The 18,560-nt window shown below is 51.6% G+C and overlaps 1 protein-coding gene across 1 annotated transcript in view; it reads right to left on the reverse strand.

Moving 5' to 3' along the window:
- The window catches only part of SMG1 (SMG1 nonsense mediated mRNA decay associated PI3K related kinase), a 468,962-nt gene that overhangs the window by 34,126 nt on the left and 416,276 nt on the right, over positions 1–18,560 (reverse strand). The window contains exons 49-54 of the mRNA XM_075319739.1: positions 18,103–18,369; positions 17,789–18,023; positions 14,248–14,474; positions 13,853–14,003; positions 13,404–13,593; positions 4,865–5,334 (exon numbers count right to left, since the gene is read on the reverse strand). Of these exons, the coding sequence (XP_075175854.1) occupies positions 4,865–5,334; positions 13,404–13,593; positions 13,853–14,003; positions 14,248–14,474; positions 17,789–18,023; positions 18,103–18,369 (1,540 nt within the window). The remainder of the gene's footprint in view (positions 1–4,864; positions 5,335–13,403; positions 13,594–13,852; positions 14,004–14,247; positions 14,475–17,788; positions 18,024–18,102; positions 18,370–18,560) is intronic.

Consider the following 18,560-nt stretch of genomic DNA (forward strand, 5'->3'; position numbering starts at 1 on the left):
CCATAAGCAGACGTCACTTCTATGGTAGAAGCTTAGTAAGTTTCACGTTTATACCTTTTATTTTAATGTAACTGTTATGCCGTAATGTGTATTGTTCCCTTTTGTAAATTCTTGTATATTCTTTAAACACTGCCTATTTTCGGATTAAATATATAAAAATTTAAGGAGTTTCTTTCCTTATGCTTTATATACGAATCCAAAACCCCGAAGGGCCTTATGCTATCTGAAACGGGTCCCCAGCTACCTGTAGAAAGTCTGGGTGGTGGCAGCGTAATTGTTATTGCATAGAATTATTGGAGTGCTATCATTAAGGGTACCGAGGTATATAAAAATTCCATTAGCAGGAATCAGAGATATACATTTACCCTCGCTGTGAGACCTCCAATATTTGGCATTATCAGCTCAGCAGCCTCATCTTATGCATTGTCCTGCAGTACCAAAAGTGGCCTGCAGACAAGGGGGGCGCTAGAGAGTAGTCGTGTGTAACAAATCAGTGAACAGCTGCGGATTTCTGAGGGACTTCCCCGGCTGTTCGTGACAGTGACTTAGACCGCCATGAATCGGAGTTCCTCTGATCCTTCTGAGGCCTTTTGGACGAGGAGAATTGAGACCTGCCCGCGGACCGAAAGGACCGAAACCTCGATTGTACCTTCCGTGGTTGAGGTCTGTTTGGTTTGGACTGGGGTAAGGATGAGTCCTTTCCCTTGGATTGTTTAATGATTTCATCCAATCGCTCACCAAACAAGCGGTCGCCAGACAATGGCAAACCGGTTAAGAACTTTTTGGAAGCCGCGTCTGCCTTCCATTCACGTAGCCACATGGCCCTGCGGACTACCACCGAATTGGCGGAAGCTACCGCCGTACGGCTCGCAGAGTCCAGGATAGCATTAATGGCGTAGGACGCAAACGCCGACGCCTGAGAAGTTAAGGACACCACTTGCGGGGCAGATGTACGTGTGACTGTATTAATCTGCGCCTGACAAGCTGAGATAGCTTGGAGTGCCCATACGGCTGCGAATGCTGGAGCAAAAGACGCGCCAATAGCTTCATAGATGGATTTCAACCATAGTTCCATTTGTCTGTCAGTGGCATCTTTGAGCGAAGCCCCATCTTCCACTGCAACTATGGATCTAGCCGCCAGTCTGGAGATTGGAGGATCCACCTTAGGACACTGAGTCCAGCCCTTGACAACATCAGGGGGGAAGGGATAACGTGTATCCCTAAGGCGCTTGGAAAAACGCTTGTCTGGACAATCTCGGTTTTTCTGGACTGCCTCTCTGAAGTCAGAGTGATCCAGAAACGTACTCAATGTACGCTTGGGAAACCTGAAACGGAATTTCTCCTGAGAAGCTGACTCCTCAATTGGAGGAGCTGGGGGAGAAATATCCAACACCTGATTGATGGTCGCTATAAGGTCATTCACTACGGCGTCACCTTCAGGTGTATCTAGGTTGAGAGCGGCTTCAGGATCAGAATCCTGATCTGTTACCTCCGCTTCATCCTCCAGAGAGTCCTCCTGCTGAGACCCTGAACAGTGTGATGAGGTGGAGGGAATTTTCCAGCGAGCCCGCTTAGGCGGCCTGGGACTGCGGTCCGTGTCAGAGACCTCACCCTGTGACCTATGGGTCACCCCAGGGGCACTTTGCAGTTCCAATTGAGGGGGACCTGGGGTCAAAGATTGAACAGTGCCCGGGGCCTGAATCACCGGTCTGGACTGTAAGGCTTCTAGTATTTTAGCAGACCATTTATCCATACTCTCAGACAGTTTGTCAGCAAAAGCTGCAAACTCCGTCCCTGTCACCTGGACAGTGGTAGCAGGTGGTTCCACCTGGGCCACCTGTAGCAGAGGCTCCGGCTGAGTAAGTGCCACAGGGGCCGAGCATTGCACACAATGAGGGTCAGTGGAACCTGCCGGTAGTATAGCTGCACATGAGGTACAGGTTGCAAAGTACGCCTGTGCTTTGGCACCCTTGATTTTTGCGGACGACATGCTGTTATCTCCTCTGAGAACAGTCAGGAGGGTATATAGCCAAAAATCAACAGAGCGACCGTACAGTGCAAATGTATAGCCTATAAGCCTATATATATATATATACACTTCGGCACTCAGTGGGGCCAGCACCACAGGTGCTGCTTACCGACCGCTCAGAGCGGTTGTGTGATCACCAGATTCCCTGCCTGGGTCTCCCTGTGTTGTCTCTCCTCTCCAGCGTCTGAATCGCTGACAGGAATGGCTGCCGGCGTTCTGTGGGGAGGAGGGGACCGTGGGCGTGCCCAAGAAAAGTGCGGGAATCTAGTGCCCCAGTGTACTGAGTGAGGGGGGAGGAGGATACTAATGTATGCTCCAGCCCTCAGCGCTGACGATCTGTGCAGCGTCCCGCCCTTTCCCTGACTGGCAGGCCTGTGGGCGGGAATCTGCGATACTAGGCCGCAGAAGCCGGGGACTAAAGTTATAAGCGCAGCCGGCAATAAGCGCGGCCGCGCGGTAGTCCCCGGCGCACTAACACACCCAGCAGTGCTGCAATGTGTATGGCACAAGCGCTCCATGCGCGGTCCCCACGGGGACACAGAGTACCTCACAGTAGCAGGGCCTTGTCCCTGACGATACTCGGCTCCTATCCAGCAGATTCCCCAGGGGCTGTGGAGGGAGCACGGTCCCAGTGCCTGGAGACCGATTAGGATCCCACTTCACCCAGAGCCCATGAGGGATGGGGAAGGAAAACAGCATGTGGCTCCTGCCTGTGTACCCGCAATGGGTACCTCAACCTTAACAACACCGCCGACAAAGTGGGGTGAGAAGGGAGCATGCTGGGGGCCCTGTTATGGGCCCTCTTTTCTTCCATCCGACCTAGTCAGCAGCTGCTGCTGACTAAGCTGTGGAGCTATGCGTGGATGTCAGCCTCCTTCGCACAAAGCATAAAAACTGAGGAGCCCGTGATGCACGGGGGGTGTATAGGCAGAAGGGGAGGGGCTTTACACTTTTAGTGTAATACTTTGTGTGGCCTCCGGAGGCATAAGCTATACACCCCAATTGTCTGGGTCTCCCAATGGAGCGACAAAGAAAAAACCCTTTGCCTTAGCGCCCTTGCTCCTTGTGGACGACATGCTGTTGTCTCCTAGGAGAGTGATCACTGAGGGTATATAGCCAAAAGCAAACAACCCGGCCGACAGAGAAAATATATATATATATATATATATATATATATATATATATATATATATATATATATATATATATATATATATATATATATATATATATATATATATATATATATATATACACTCCGGCACCCTAGGGGGACCAGCACCGGGTGACCGGTGTGGCTTACCGACCGCCCAAAGCGGAGTGTGTGTCCACCAGATTCCCTGCCTTAGGTCTCCCAGAGCTCGTTCCTGAAATCCTCCACCGGCAGAATGTTGTATAAAAATGGCTGCCGGAGCTCTCAGGGGAGGATGGGCGGCGACTATTAAAGTGCGGGAATCTGGGGCCCTACAGTGATCAGTGAGGGGGGGGGGAGGACACCTAAAGTATGCTCCAACCCTCACTGCCGACGTCAGGTCGACCGTCTCGCCCTTACCCCTGACTGGCAGGCCCGGGGGCGGGAGTTATGGTACTAGGCCGCAATGAAGCCGGGGACTAGATTTAATACCGCGGCCGACAAACAGGCGCGGTCGGCGCGGAAGTCCCGGTCTTCACAAACCAGCAGCTGCTGCAGCGTCTGTGAAACAAGCGCTCCATGCACCGTCCCCATGGGGACACAGAGTACCTTTTGATGCAGGGCCTTGTCCCTGAGGATACAATAGACTCCTGTCCGGCAGATTCCCACAGGGGCTGCGGAGGGAGCCCGGTCCCAGTGAATGGATGACCGGTTAGGATCCCACTTCATCCAGAGCCTCTAATGGGTGGTGAAGGAAAACGGCATGTGGCTCCAGCCTCTGTACCCGCAATGGGTACCTCAACCTTAACAGCACCGCCGACTTAGTGGGGTGAGAAGGGAGCATGCCGGGGGCCCTGTTGGGGGCCCTCTTTTCTTCCAACCGATAAAATCAGCAGCTGCTGCTGACTAAAATGGAGATGCATGAGTGGATGTGTGCCTCCTTCTACACAAAGCATAAAACTGAGGAGCCCGTGATGCACGGGAGGGTGTATAGGCAGAGGGGAGGGGTTACACTTTTTAAAGTGTAATACTTTGTGTGGCCTCCGGAGGCAGAAGCTATACACCCAATTGTCTGGGTCTCCCAATGGAGCGACAAAGAAAGATAAAAGATGCAGTTAGCGTCCATCAATTTCAACGTTAGGGACAAAAACACGTGGATTTCTGCAAGCTCCATTCAGATACATTTCTGCATAAGGGTATGTGCCCACAATCAGGACTCACTGCGTCCTGGGTGCACCGGGTCCTGACCTGCAGGGCCACGAGTCTCCTCTGCAAGAGACCACAGATGCTTGTATCCATGATCAGGGTTCAGTGCGCTGCGGTCTCTCACTTGTGTTCTCCCTACGGAGGACGCATGAGATTCCGCAGCAAACAATTGACATGCTGCGGTCTCGAAACACGCACCGCAGGTCAGTGTTTGCTGTGGAAAAAACAAGTACAATGGGCACAGGATTTATAGAAATCCCATCCACTGTGCTTGTACTGTACAACGCTGCTGAAGCATGCTGCGTCCAAAACGCTGCAAACACTGATCATGGGCACGCACCCTTAACTGCTGGATGTGGACATGCACCTTAAGATGGTATTTATACATTTACTGAGAATTCTTAATGGAATTAGTAGATTAACAAAACATTAAGAAATTTGTCCCTCAACCCCTTGCACAAATAGGAAGTGTCACAGTAAGCAATCCTTATCATTACCTGAAACATTGCAATGTGTAGCTGTAAACGCTGCATGCTGGTTTTGCAGGAAGCAATGTTCGTTTCCAGGCGTCGGACCAAGTCTTGCTTCTTCCAAGCAGTGTCAAAAGAACTGGCCAAGACGGTAGCTCTGTTCATCACGAGCTGTGAGAACTGGGAGATCTGGATGTTGTGCTCCACGGCCTTTTTACAAAGATCATCGACGGAGACCTTGCTTTCAGCCCCAAAGTCCTTGGCTTCTACTTGGGCGATAATATCAACGCCCAGGGCACTGATGTAGCTGCACAGGGTCAGGCCCAGAGCCTGCGTAGGAAGGCCAATAAGGAGCTGTCTCACAAAGTCGGCGGTGAAGGACTTGATGGGTTTGGCCATCTGCTCTTCACTCAAAGAAGAATTTCTATACATGCTTTTAACATTGACCAGCTGGACGGGTCCGTTTCCAGGGCCTTGATCATCTGTGGAGCACTTCCCTAATGAGATACAAAGGGGAGAAAAAAAGTAAATGAAAAGAAGGGAATTTTGTTACTTACCGTAAATTCCTTTTCTTCTAGCTCCTATTGGGAGACCCAGACGATTGACGATTGGGGTGTATAGCACTGCCTCCGGAGGCCACACAAAGCATTACACTAAAAAGTGTAAGGCCCCTCCCCTTCTGGCTATACACCCCCAGTGGGATCACTGGCTCACCAGTTTTAGTGCAAAAGCAAGAAGGAGGAAAGCCAAGAACTGGTTTAAACAAATTCACTCCGAAGTAACGTCGGAGAACTGAAAACCGTTCAACATGAACAACATGTGTACCCGAAAAACAACCAAAAATCCCGAAGGACAACAGGGCGGGTGCTGGGTCTCCCAATAGGAGCTAGAAGAAAAGGAATTTACGGTAAGTAACAAAATTCCCTTCTTCTTCGGCGCTCCATTGGGAGACCCAGACGATTGGGACGTCCAAAAGCTGTCCCTGGGTGGGTAAAGAATACCTCATGTTAGAGCTGCGAAGACAGCCCTCCCCTACGGGGAGGCAACTGCCGCCTGCAGGACTCTTCTACCTAGGCTGGCGTCCGCCGAAGCATAGGTATGCACCTGATAATGTTTGGTGAAAGTGTGCAGACTCGACCAGGTAGCTGCCTGGCACACCTGTTGAGCCGTAGCCTGGTGTCGTAATGCCCAGGACGCACCCACGGCTCTGGTAGAATGGGCCTTCAGCCCTGATGGAAACGGAAGCCCAGCAGAACGGTAGGCTTCAAGAATTGGTTCTTTGATCCATCGAGCCAGGGTGGCCTTAGAAGCCTGCGACCCTTTGCGCTTACCAGCGACAAGGACAAAGAGTGCATCCGAACGGCGCAGGGGCGCCGTGCGGGAAATGTAGATTCTGAGTGCTCTCACCAGATCCAACAAATGTAAATCCTTCTCATACCGATGAACTGCATGAGGACAAAAAGAAGGCAAAGAGATATCCTGATTAAGATGAAAAGAGGATACCACCTTCGGGAGAAACTCCTGAATGGGTCGCAGCACTACCTTGTCCTGGTGGAAGACCAGGAAGGGAGCCTTGGATGACAGCGCTGCTAGCTTAGACACTCTCCGAAGAGATGTGATCGCTACCAGAAAAGCCACTTTCTGTGATAGTCTAGAAAGTGAAACCTCCCTCAGAGGCTCGAAGGGCGGCTTCTGGAGGGCAACTAGTACCCTGTTCAGATCCCATGGATCTAACGGCCGCTTGTACGGGGGTACGATATGACAAACCCCCTGCAGGAACGTGCGTACCTTAGAAAGTCGTGCTAGACGCTTCTGAAAAAAGACGGATAGCGCCGAGACTTGCCCTTTAAGGGAGCCGAGCGACAAACCTTTTTCTAATCCAGATTGCAGGAAAGAAAGAAATGTAGGCAATGCAAATGGCCAGGGAGACACTCCCTGAGCAGAGCACCAGGATAAGAATATCCTCCACGTTCTGTGGTAGATCTTAGCGGACGTGGGCTTCCTAGCCTGTCTCATGGTGGCAACGACCCCTTGGGATAATCCTGAAGACGCTAGGATCCAGGACTCAATGGCCACACAGTCAGGTTCAGGGCCGCAGAATTCCGATGGAAAAACGGCCCTTGGGACAGAAAGTCTGGTCGGTCTGGTAGTGCCCACGGTTGGCCGACCGTGAGATGCCACAGATCCGGATACCACGCCCTCCTTGGCCAGTCTGGGGCGACGAGTATGACGCGGCTGCAGTCGGATCTGATCTCGCGTAGCACTCTGGGCAAGAGTGCCAGAGGTGGAAACACATAAGGGAGCCGGAACTGCGACCAATCTTGCACTAAGGCGTCTGCCGCCAGAGCTCTGTGATCGCGAGACCGTGCCATGAAGGTTGGGACCTTGTTGTTGTGCCGGGACGCCATTAGGTCGACGTCCGGCCTTCCCCAGCGGCGACAGATTTCCTGAAACACGTCCGGGTGAAGGGACCATTCCCCTGCGTCCATGCCCTGGCGACTGAGGAAGTCTGCTTCCCAGTTTTCTACGCCGGGGAGGTGAACTGCGGATATGGTGGAGGCCGTGGCTTCCACCCACATCAGAATCCGCCGGACTTCCTGGAAGGCTTGCCGACTGCGTGTCCCCCCTTGGTGGTTGATGTATGCCACCGCTGTGGAGTTGTCCGACTGATTTCGGATCTGCCTTCCTTCCAGCCACTGCTGGAAGGCTAGTAGGGCAAGATACACTGCTCTGATTTCCAGAACATTGATCTGAAGGGTGGACTCCTGCTGGGTCCACGTACCCTGAGCCCTGTGGTGGAGAAAAACTGCTCCCCACCCTGACAGACTCGCGTCTGTCGTGACCACCGCCCAGGACGGTGGTAGGAAGGATCTTCCCTGTGATAATGAGGTGGGAAGAAGCCACCACTGCAGAGAGTCCTTGGCCGTCTGGGAAAGGGAGACTTTCCTGTCCAGGGATGTTGACTTCCCGTCCCATTGGCGGAGAATGTCCCATTGAAGTGGGCGCAGATGAAACTGCGCAAACGGAACCGCCTCCATTGCCGCCACCATCTTCCCGAGGAAGTGCATGAGGCGACTTAAGGAGTGCGACTGACTTTGAAGGAGAGCCTGCACCCCAGTCTGTAGTGACCGCTGCTTGTCCAGCGGAAGCTTCACTCTCGCTGAAAGAGTATGAAACTCCATGCCAAGATACGTCAGTGATTGGGTCGGTAACAGAGTTGACTTTGAGAAGTTGATGATCCACCCGAACGTCTGGAGAGTCTCCAGTGCAACATTCAGGCTGAGTTGGCATGCCTCCTGAGAGGGTGCCTTGACAAGTAGATCGTCCAAGTAAGGGATCACAGAGTGTCCCTGAGAGTGCAAGACTGCTACCACTGCCGCCATGACCTTGGTGAACACCCGTGGGGCTGTCGCCAGACCAAATGGCAGAGCTACGAACTGATGAAGCGTAGAAAGCGTTGGTGCTCTGTAGCAATCGGCACGTGGAGATAAGCATCTTTGATGTATATTGATGCTAGGAAATCTCCTTGAGACATTGAGGCAATGACTGAGCGGAGGGATTCCATCCGGAACCGCCTGGCGTTCACATGCTTGTTGAGCAGTTTTAGGTCCAGAACAGGACGGAATGAGCCGTCCTTTTTTGGCACCACAAAGAGATTGGAGTAAAAACCTTGTCCTTGTTCCCGAAGAGGAACAGGGACCACCACTCCTTCTGCTCTTAGAGAATGCACCGCCTGCAGAAGGGCATCTGCTCGGTCGGGATGTGGGGAAGTTCTGAAGAACCGAGGCGGAGGACGGAACCGCCTGGTTTTTACGTGCTTGTTGAGCAGTTTTAGATCCAGAACGGGACGGAATGACCCGTCCTTTTTTGGCACCACGAACAAGTTGGAGTAAAAACCGTGACCTTGTTCCTGAAGAGGAACAGGGGTCACCACTCCTTCCGCTTTTAGAGTGGACACCGCTAGCAGCAGAGCATCGGCTCGGTCGGGAGGTGGAGAAGTTCTGAAGAAGCGAGTTGGAGGACGAGAGCTGAACTCTATCCTGTACCCGTGAGACAAAATGTCTGTTACCCACCGGTCTTTGACCTGTGGCAGCCAAATGTCGCAAAAGCGGGAGAGCCTGCCACCGACCGAGGATGCGGAGGGAGGCGGCCGAAAGTCATGAGGCAGCCGCCTTGGAAGCGGTACCTCCGGTTGCTTTCTTGGGGCGTGAGTGAGTCCGCCAGGAATCAGAGCTCCTTTGCTCTTTCTGAGTCCCTTTGGACGAGGAGAATTGGGGCTTGCCCGAGCCTCGAAAGGACCGAAACTTTGACTGCCACTTCCTCTGTTGAGGTTTGCTTGATCTGGGCTGGGGTAAGGAAGAGTCCTTACCTTTGGACTGTTTAATGATTTCCGCCAATTGCTCACCAAACAGTCTGTCTCCAGATAATGGCAAGCTGGTTAAACATTTTTTAGAAGCAGAATCTGCTTTCCATTCTTTTAACCACAAGGCTCTGCGCAAAACTACAGAGTTGGCGGATGCCATTGAGGTACGGCTCGTAGAGTCTAGTACCGCATTGATAGCGTAGGTCGCAAACGCAGTCATTTGCGTAGTTAAGGACGCCACTTGCGGCACTGCTGGACTTAAGAAAGAGTCCACCTGTGCCAGACCAGCTGAAATAGCTTGGAGCGCCCACACGGCCGCGAATGCTGGAGCAAACGACGCGCCAATAGCTTCATAGACAGATTTCAACCAAAGGTCCATCTGTCTGTCATTGGCATCTTTAAGTGAAGCCCCATCCTCCACTGCAACTATGGATCTAGCTGCCAGCCTGGATATTGGAGGGTCCACTTTTGGACACTGGGTCCAGCGTTTGACCACGTCAGGAGGAAAGGGATAACGTGTATCCTTCAGACGTTTGGAAAAACGCTTGTCCGGATAAGCATGGTGTTTCTGGATTGATTCTCTGAAGTCAGAGTGGTCCAGAAAAGTACTCAATTTACGCTTGGGATACAGGAAATGGAATTTCTCCTGCTGGGCAGCTGCCTCCTCTGCTGAAGGGGCTGGGGGAGAAATATCCAACAGCCTATTGATGGCCGCTATAAGGTCATTTACCATGGCGTCACCATCTGGCGTATCCAAATTGAGTGCGGTGTCAGGACCAGACTCCTGATCACCCACCTCTGTCTCATCATATAGAGACCCTTCTCGCTGAGACCCTGACCCGCGTGAGGACGTGGAGGGTCTCTCCCAGCGAGCTCGCTTAGGCGGCCTGGGACTGTCATCAGAGTCAGAGCCCTCAGCCTGTGATGCCTGGGACCCCCTTGAAGTACGGATTAGTTCCAACTGAGGGGGACCGGGGAACATAGACACAGCAGTGTCCATGGTCTGAGCAACTGGCCTGGACTGCAAGGTCTCCAGGATTTTTGTCATAGTCACAGACATTTTATCAGCAAAGACTGCAAATTCTGTCCCCGTCACCGGGGCAGGGTTCACAGGCGTCTCTGCCTGGGCTACCACCACCATAGGCTCTGGCTGACGAAGTGCCACTGGGACTGAACATTGCACACAATGAGAGTCGTTGGAGCCTGCTGGTAGATTAGCCCCACATGCTGTACAAGCAGTGTATACAGCCCGTGCCTTGGCACCCTTGCGTTTTGTGGATGACATGTTGCTGTCTCCTCAGAGCAATATAGGGGTATACAGCCAAGAAGCGACCGTACAGTGCAGTATATATATATATATATCTGGTACAGGAAAAAGTACACCAATACAACACTGTGGCACTAGTGGGGCCAGCACTAATGTGCTGCTTACCGCCCGCTAAACGCGGGTGTGTGGTCGCCAGAAATCCCTAGTCTGGGTCTCCCAGAGCCTGTGTCCGTCCTCCAGCCAGACTGCATGCAGGAATGGCTGCCGGCGTCCTGTGGAGGGGGGGCGGGCCCTGGGCGTGCTCAGACCAAAAGCGGGAAACCTGCGTCCCACTGTGCCTAGTGAGAGGGCTGGAGCATGTAAATAAGGCTCCAGCCCTCGGCGCTGACGATTGCACAGCGTCTGTCCCATTCCCTGATTGACAGGGAGGGGGCGGGAACGAAGCGGAGCTAGGCCGCAAAAGCCGGGGACTAAGTTTATAAGCGCCGCCGCCGTAAAAGCGCGGTCGGCACTAAGTCCCCGGCGCACTACAAGTCCTAGCCGCGCCGCCGCTCCGATAGTGGCCGGCGCGGTAGTTCCCAGCACATGAAGTCACACAGCTAAGCTGCTGTGACTCAAACCCCAGCGTGCAGCGCTACTGTCCCCGGCGCACTAACACACCCAGCAAGTCTGGCGTGTGCGTGCCTGTCTGTACGGGGACACAGAGTACCTGAAAGTTGCAGGGCCTTGTCCCTGAACGGTACCCAGCTCCGTATCCAGCAGGTTCACTGGGTCTGTGGATGGAGCCCGGCCTCAGGGCTTGGGGGCCGGTAAGATCCCACTTCCTCAGAGCCCCTCAGGGGGATGGGGAAGGAAAACAGCATGTGGGCTCCAGCCTCTGTACCCGCAATGGGTACCTCAACCTTACAAACCACAAGTGGGGTAAGAAGGGAGCATGCTGGGGGCCCCATATGGGCCCTCTTTTCTTCCATCCGACATAGTCAGCAGCTACTGCTGACTAAACAGTGGAGCTATGCGTGGATGTCTGACCTCCTTCGCACAAAGCAGAAAACTGGTGAGCCAGTGATCCCACTGGGGGTGTATAGCCAGAAGGGAAGGGGCCTTACACTTTTTAGTGTAATGCTTTGTGTGGCCTCCGGAGGCAGTGCTATACACCCCAATCGTCAATCGTCTGGGTCTCCCAATGGAGCGCCGAAGAAAGGCACATGTGGCCTAATGTAGGATATGTTGCTTGCACCAGATGCCCTATAGACAGGAGCCACCTATAGACTAAGGACGACTGCTTTTTCTAGTTTGCAATGCCAGTGTGGGAGATAAGGTACCCCACTGGGGTGAACCCATGATTTCATCAGAAAGCAGTTTTCATTAAAAAATGCGGCATTACAAGGTGGACCAATTAAAGGGGCTGTCAAGGATTGAGCGCAAAGACGGCAGTTACTCTATGTGACTGCAGAATAGTAATAGTGTGCGGTATTGCCAATGCGAGCGAGCACTCACATGACCGTATGTATGCAATTTGTACAAACGCAGTCGTGCAGACTAGACGAGTTGTTCAGTTTCCCTCCACTCACTTCTATTGAGAAAAACAGGATAAGACTAGTCAGCATGTGACCGCATGCAAGTCTCACCGGCAATACTGGGGAATTGTGACAGCATGCGCACGCTGTCAGGATTCAGCAGTCTGCAGTCACAGACAGGAACTGCAGACTTTGCTCCCCTTGGACCACCTCTTTAAAAGTGAACCTGTCAGGTCCACTGTGCACCCAGAACCACGAGCAGTTCTGGGTGCATATCTAGAATCCCTGCTTATCAGTCACCGCATCTAGTAGCATACATAAAGAGATCTTAAAAAAAAAAAAAAAAAAAAAATGTCTAAAGATCATTTATGAGATGCTAATGAGGCCAGGGACCAGTCGCAAGGGCGTTGGGTGCCTGGCTAGTCGACCACCTTAGCTTGTTATCACGCCCCTGTGGGAGGGATAACCTGCTTTCCAATGCCCAGCTCGATACAAAGCCGTGCACGCTTGCAGCTTTGTACCCGGGTCAGCATTGAGCTTCTTTGACACGGGGTGTATGGGTCTTGGCTTCAAAACACACTCACTGCCAATGATCGGAAGTCGTCCGCACTTCCGGTCATGTACACCACTCAGAAGCCGGGTGTATGTGTCCTGGCTTCAGAGAGGAGTAGTGCGCATAACCAAAAGCGGCGGCCGGATGGAACGTTGCCTGGCACTTTTTTTTGTCCGGCAAAAAAAAAACCACATCACGCCGCATTGGTTTTGCTAATGATTTGCAAAGCATGCCTATGGACGCCGCATGCGGTGTCCTGCGGCAAACACCGCATCCGGCCGCCGCATGCGTTTTTTCCACTGCACATGCGCAGTAGCGTGCCGCAAGCGGCAAAAACCGGACGGGCCGCATGTCAAAAACGTATGCAAAAAATGCGGTTTTGTCGCCGCATCCGTTGCATAGGTTTTAGAGCCGGATTGGCCGGCTCTGCTAAAACAGGAGGTGTGAAAGCAGCCTTATCACGCCCACAGGGGCGTGATAACAAGCTAAAGAGGTAGACTAGCCAGGGACCTAACACCCTTGCAACTAGTCCCTGGCCCCATTAGCATCTCAAACTATTTTTAGGAATGCTCTTTTTAAAGATCTCTTTATCTATGCTAGTGTATACAGGGACGGTTAGGCAGGGATTAGCAATATGCACCCAGAACTGCTCGTGGTTCTCGATGTACTGGGGACCTGACAGGTTCCCTTTAAATCAATCAATGTATACCGCCTGTTGTACAGAAAGATCGTAATCGTGCAGAAGCCTCTCTGTATAGTTAGAGGTATATTTCAATAGTTGCCCTCACTACATTTTGAGTTTTGGCCCCATCCACATATTTTATGAAGATCGTGTAAAAGACTATGCGGAGAAGTCATATCCTCACCAGATAAGGTGTGGGAGAAAACACCACAGAGTTTGAAGAACTCCCTGATGGTTTGCAGTCTCTTCAGGAAGAATATCTCATCCAAAACCCGGCGAAGCTCTTCATCCTCAAAAAAGTTCACTTGAGTACTGCGCGCTTCACGGATTATGTCCACTTTTCTCCAGGCAGCGGGAATTTCCATTTGATTTAACTATACAGAATAAATAAATCATAACAAAAAGATCATCATTTCTAATAATGAAAATTGCCTTTTCAGAAGGAAGCATCAATCCTAAAAGTCAGTATACTAGAGTTCAAGTCCTGTTCCTCTCTGACGAGGAAATATGCACCTTTAAATTTCTCAGAGGAGCAGTGCATGGCATATAAGCCTCCTTACACCGGCATGTCAAAAATGTTACCTCTTCTATTTTTAACAAAAAGTCCATTCATCGGTACAACAATATTCCTACCTTGTCAAGTAACAATCCAAATGCTGTTTCAACTTGAGCAAACATCCCATCAAATGCCACCAGAAGCATCTGACCAGCTGACATTTTTGGAGTTTCTTCAACTGTTCCATTCCTCGGTTGAATTAGGTCTCCATACTGAGAATGAAGCAACCTGCAAAAACAAGGAATTAGTTTAAAAACTTTTCTCCTTCCATCCATTGCTACATTTATATAGATTTTTGTGCATGCAGTAAAGGGCGACTGTATGCTGTGGGAAGGGAAGACAAAGGCCAATATCACCTAATCAAATATATCTATCTACTATGGAGTTTTTTTGGTTTGCTCTGTATTTTATGAATCCATTGGTTACCTAGTATACTTTAAAACACATTTATATGATAAAGACCATCAAATACCTTGCGATGTCAATGTACTGAGCGTTCGCCTCATTGTCCAGGCACATGGCGGCGTTCCTCAGATAGGTCTGCAGCGAATCTACCAAGGCCTGCAGCGGAGTCCCTTCCGTGGTTTGCTCAATCAGGTTGTCCAATTCTTGCAGCATGACCTCTAACGTCTGCTCACCTTTCATTAAGCATCTCAGAGCTTCGGGGAAAATGATCTGACAGAAGTTTGAGTTCAGTTCCTTTATAAAAAAAAAAAAAAAAAAAAAAAAAAAAAAAAATGAAATACAATGTTAAGAAAACAATTGGGCAAAATTTATCAAACTTTTAAACCAAAAGTCTATCACAAAACTACATTACCAGCAATGTTTTTCTTTTATGCTTCTAACACAAAATTGTTGAGGCAATCTTTTGGCAGCTCACGTTTAAAAGGGAACCTGTCACCAGGTTTTCCCCCTTATGAGCTGCGGTCACCACCAGTGGGCTCTTATATACAGTACTAGAAGGTGGCCCGATTCTACGCATCGGGTATTCTAGAATTTACGTATTGTGTAGTTAATGTATGATTTTTGTTATATATATATAGATGTTGTTGTGTGTAGTTACCAAGTGTTTGTGTAGGGGCTGTACATGTTCTGGGTGTTGTCTGGGTGTGGCGGGGGGTGAGAGCGGTGTTGTATGTGTGTTGCGTTGTTTGTGGAGCGCTGTGTGTCTGTAGCGCTGTGTGTGTGTGTGTTGCGCGGTTTGTGTGGGTGTGGTGTGTTTTGGGGGGAGGTATGTTTTGTGCAATGTGTGTGTGTTGCGTGGTATGTGCGTATATTTATGTATACCGCGGTGTTTGTGTGTTGGGTGTTGTGTGTGTGCAGCGTTGTCTGTGTGTGTGGGTCTGTGTGTAGGGCGGTGTTTGTGGTTCCCAGTGTGTGTATGGTGTGTGTGTGTGTGTGTGTGTGTGTGTGTGTTGGGGGGAGGTGTGCACCTCCCATCGTGCTCCATCCCCCATGCTGCGCACCCCCCATCGTGCTCCATCCGCCATGCTGCGCACTCCCAAACGTGCTCCATCCGCCATGCTGCGCACTCCCAAACGTGCTCCATCCGCCATGCTGCGCACTCCCAAACGTGCTCCATCCGCCATGCTGCGCACCCCCCATCGTGCTCCATCCCCCATGCTGCACCAGCATCAGCCTCTCTGCCCCCAGCATCAGCCTCTCTGCCCCCAGCATCAGCCTCTCACCTCCCAGCATCAGCCTCTCACCTCCCAGCATCAGCCTCTCTCCTCCCAGCATCAGCCTCTCTCCTCCCAGCATCAGCCTCTCTCCTCCCAGCATCAGCCTCTCTCCTCCCAGCATCAGCCTCCCCCAGCATCAGCCTCTCTTCTCTCAGCCTCCCCCCTCTCAGCCTCGCCCCTCCCAGCCTCACCCAGCATCAGCCTCTCTCCTCCCAGCCTCCCCCTCCCAGCCTTCCCCAGGATCAGCCTCTCTACTCCCAGCCTCCCTCCTCCCAGCCTCCCCCAGCATCAGCCTCTCTCCTCCCAGCCTCCCCCAGCATCAGCCTCTCTCCTCTCAGCCTCCCCCAGCATCAGCCTACACCCTCCCAGCCTCCCCCAGCATCAGCCTACCCCAGCATCAGCCTCTCTCCTCCCAGCCTCCCCCAGCATCAGCCTCCCCCTCCCAGCCTTCCCCAGGATCAGCCTCTCTCCTCCCAGCCTCCCCCAGCACGCCGTGCTCCTCTGCCGACACTCTCAGATCCGATCGCATACACTCACACACACACACTCACACATCAGAACACACTCACACACATCCGATCGCATACACTCACACACAAACTGACGATATCGCACATACGCGCTCACACTCACAACATCCGGAGATACCACATGCTTCTGGCCATGTGATCCTCCGGCAGGTCCTGGAAGGTCACTCCACAGTATCGCCGCCGAGAAGCAAGCGATATCCCAGGATGTTGTGAGTGTGTGGATGCGATCTGATGTGTGTGTGAGAGTGAGTGTGATCTGATGTGTGTGTGTGTGTGTTATGTGTGTGCGTTGTTATGTGTGTGCGTTGTTATGTGTGTGCGTTGTTATGTGTGTGCGTTGTTATGTGTGTGCGTTGTTATGTGTGTGCGTTGTTATGTGTGTGCGTTGTTATGTGTGTGCGTTGTTATGTGTGTGCGTTGTTATGTGTGTGCGTTGTTATGTGTGTGCGTTGTTATGTGTGTGCGTTGTTATGTGTGTGCGTGTGTATGTTCCGCCGCTGCAGGACCTTGATGCGCTGGTAACTATGCTACCATGGTTACCAGCGTATCTCGACCCCCGCTCGCACGGGAGCCCACACCAGCATACGCCGGCAACCCCAGCAATGCGAGGGTATGTGTCGGCTCGGTTGGCGGCATACGCTGATGTGGGCTCCCGGGGGTACAGTACTCACCTGGGAGTCGTGTCTCCGTGTCGGTTCGGGGAATGCGTGCGGGGGGCGGGGCCAGAGCGAGCGTGCATTGCGTGAGGGGGCGGGGCGTGGCCGAGTTGCCAATGCGTGCAGGGTGCCGTGGCGAGAGGCCAATCCGTGTAGGGGGCGGAGCCTGGGCGAACGGCTGGCCAATCCGTGTAGGGGGCGGAGCCTGGCGAGCGGCCAATCCGTGCGGGGGGCGGGGCCATGGCGAGCCCAGCGGCCAATCAGCTTTGTGTCACCGTAAGGACACAATTTTGGAGCAAGACAGACAGACAGACAGACAGAGAGGCAATTATATATATAGATTCTAGAATACCGGATACAAAAGCCCAGGTCGCTGTGTAGAACGTAAAAAAGAAAAAAAAAAAAAAAAAAAAAGACTTCTTGTACTCACCTAGGGGGTGGTCGCTGCTCTTGGTCCGGCGCCTCCTATCTTCCTTCCTTAGCCAGTTCTGAGTGGTTAATGTGTCCTACGTCAGCCACACAGAAGCCGTGATTGCCACTGTATTGTAATGCGCATGTGCCGGCGGTCTTTGACCTTTTCTCGCGCCTGCGTATTACAGTACTTTGCTCTGCCCTCAGCAGGGCAAATCAAAGTGCGCGAGCGTAGGAGCGCAATAGACGCTTTTATGTGGATGACATAGAACACATCATCCACATGAAGCAGGGAAAAAGGACAGCAATGGAAGGAACAGTGTAAGCGCCGGACACAAGAGCAAAGACGCCCAGCAGACTGGACCGCCCTGCAGGTGAGTATAATAAAAGCTGTTTTTTTATGTTATACAAAGTGGCCTGGGCTCTTATATACAGCATTCCAGAATACTGTATATAAGAGCTCACTGGTAGTGGCTGCAGGTTATAAGGGACAAATCTTTTGACAGGTTCCCTTTAAGGCCTGCAATTCTACCAAATTATATGGCAATCTAAATGAATACAGGTGAACTTTGGCATCTAGTCTGTAAAACTGTATGCTACACCTCTGCCTACCTGACAATCTAGAAATTTCTGCTTTTAATTCAACCTGCCGATCTCAAATGTTTCAAGGACATTTTCTACCACAAAACTCATTGCATGTGTAATGCTCCTCGTGATTTGTCATTGCTCTTTACCTGCAGGGAGATGTACACGGCATTCGCTAGATGCACAGCTTCAGATGCTTCCAGAGGGTTTGGTATATCCAGATCTTGCGGGATAAGCTTGCACTGTTTGAGTAACTGTACGAGGCAGGTGACGTTGCCGCTCATGCTGCAGAGCTCTTCCAAGAACCAGGCCCCGTCCCGGGAGGTGAGATCCACCAGCTGTTCCCCTGCACTGGAGGCAGCGCCTTCCATCATTAGATTGCGTCTGCCAAACAATACCAAACTATGTAGGACCGTGGCTATATCAGCGAAGTGTAAGAAAGAAAGTGGCTATGACGGGATACCTTGTTAGAGTACAGAGAGCAGAGATGACCACGCTGGCCAGACTCAGCGAGCCCTCTTCACCATTTTCATGCAGGAACACCTTGATGCAACGCTCGATTTCTTTTAGCTGGTCTTCACACACCGGCACAGACACGGCCTCTTGTTTTAGCCGCTCCACCTGCCTCAGAAGGCGATTATTAGTATCTGCATAATGGCGCTGCAGGGCCAACTCGCTGGCAGAAATGAACTGAGCTTGAGAGGGCTGCGGGGCATACTGAACTTCATACCTTCAAAAGAAAAGAAATCTACTAGGTCTTGTAATCTACTATAGAAAATCAGATGCAGTAAACTGAGTAAAATGAACCCCTTAGTGACAACTGAATGTTCGCGCTTCCTCTATAGAAGGGGTCTCAAACATGCGGCCCTCGATTCGCATGAGTCCCCTGAGGCTGCTTCTTGTGGCCTGTAAGCACATCGA

The sequence above is a fragment of the Anomaloglossus baeobatrachus genome, chromosome 7 (genome assembly GCF_048569485.1).
Source record: "Anomaloglossus baeobatrachus isolate aAnoBae1 chromosome 7, aAnoBae1.hap1, whole genome shotgun sequence".
NCBI lineage: Eukaryota > Metazoa > Chordata > Amphibia > Anura > Aromobatidae > Anomaloglossus > Anomaloglossus baeobatrachus.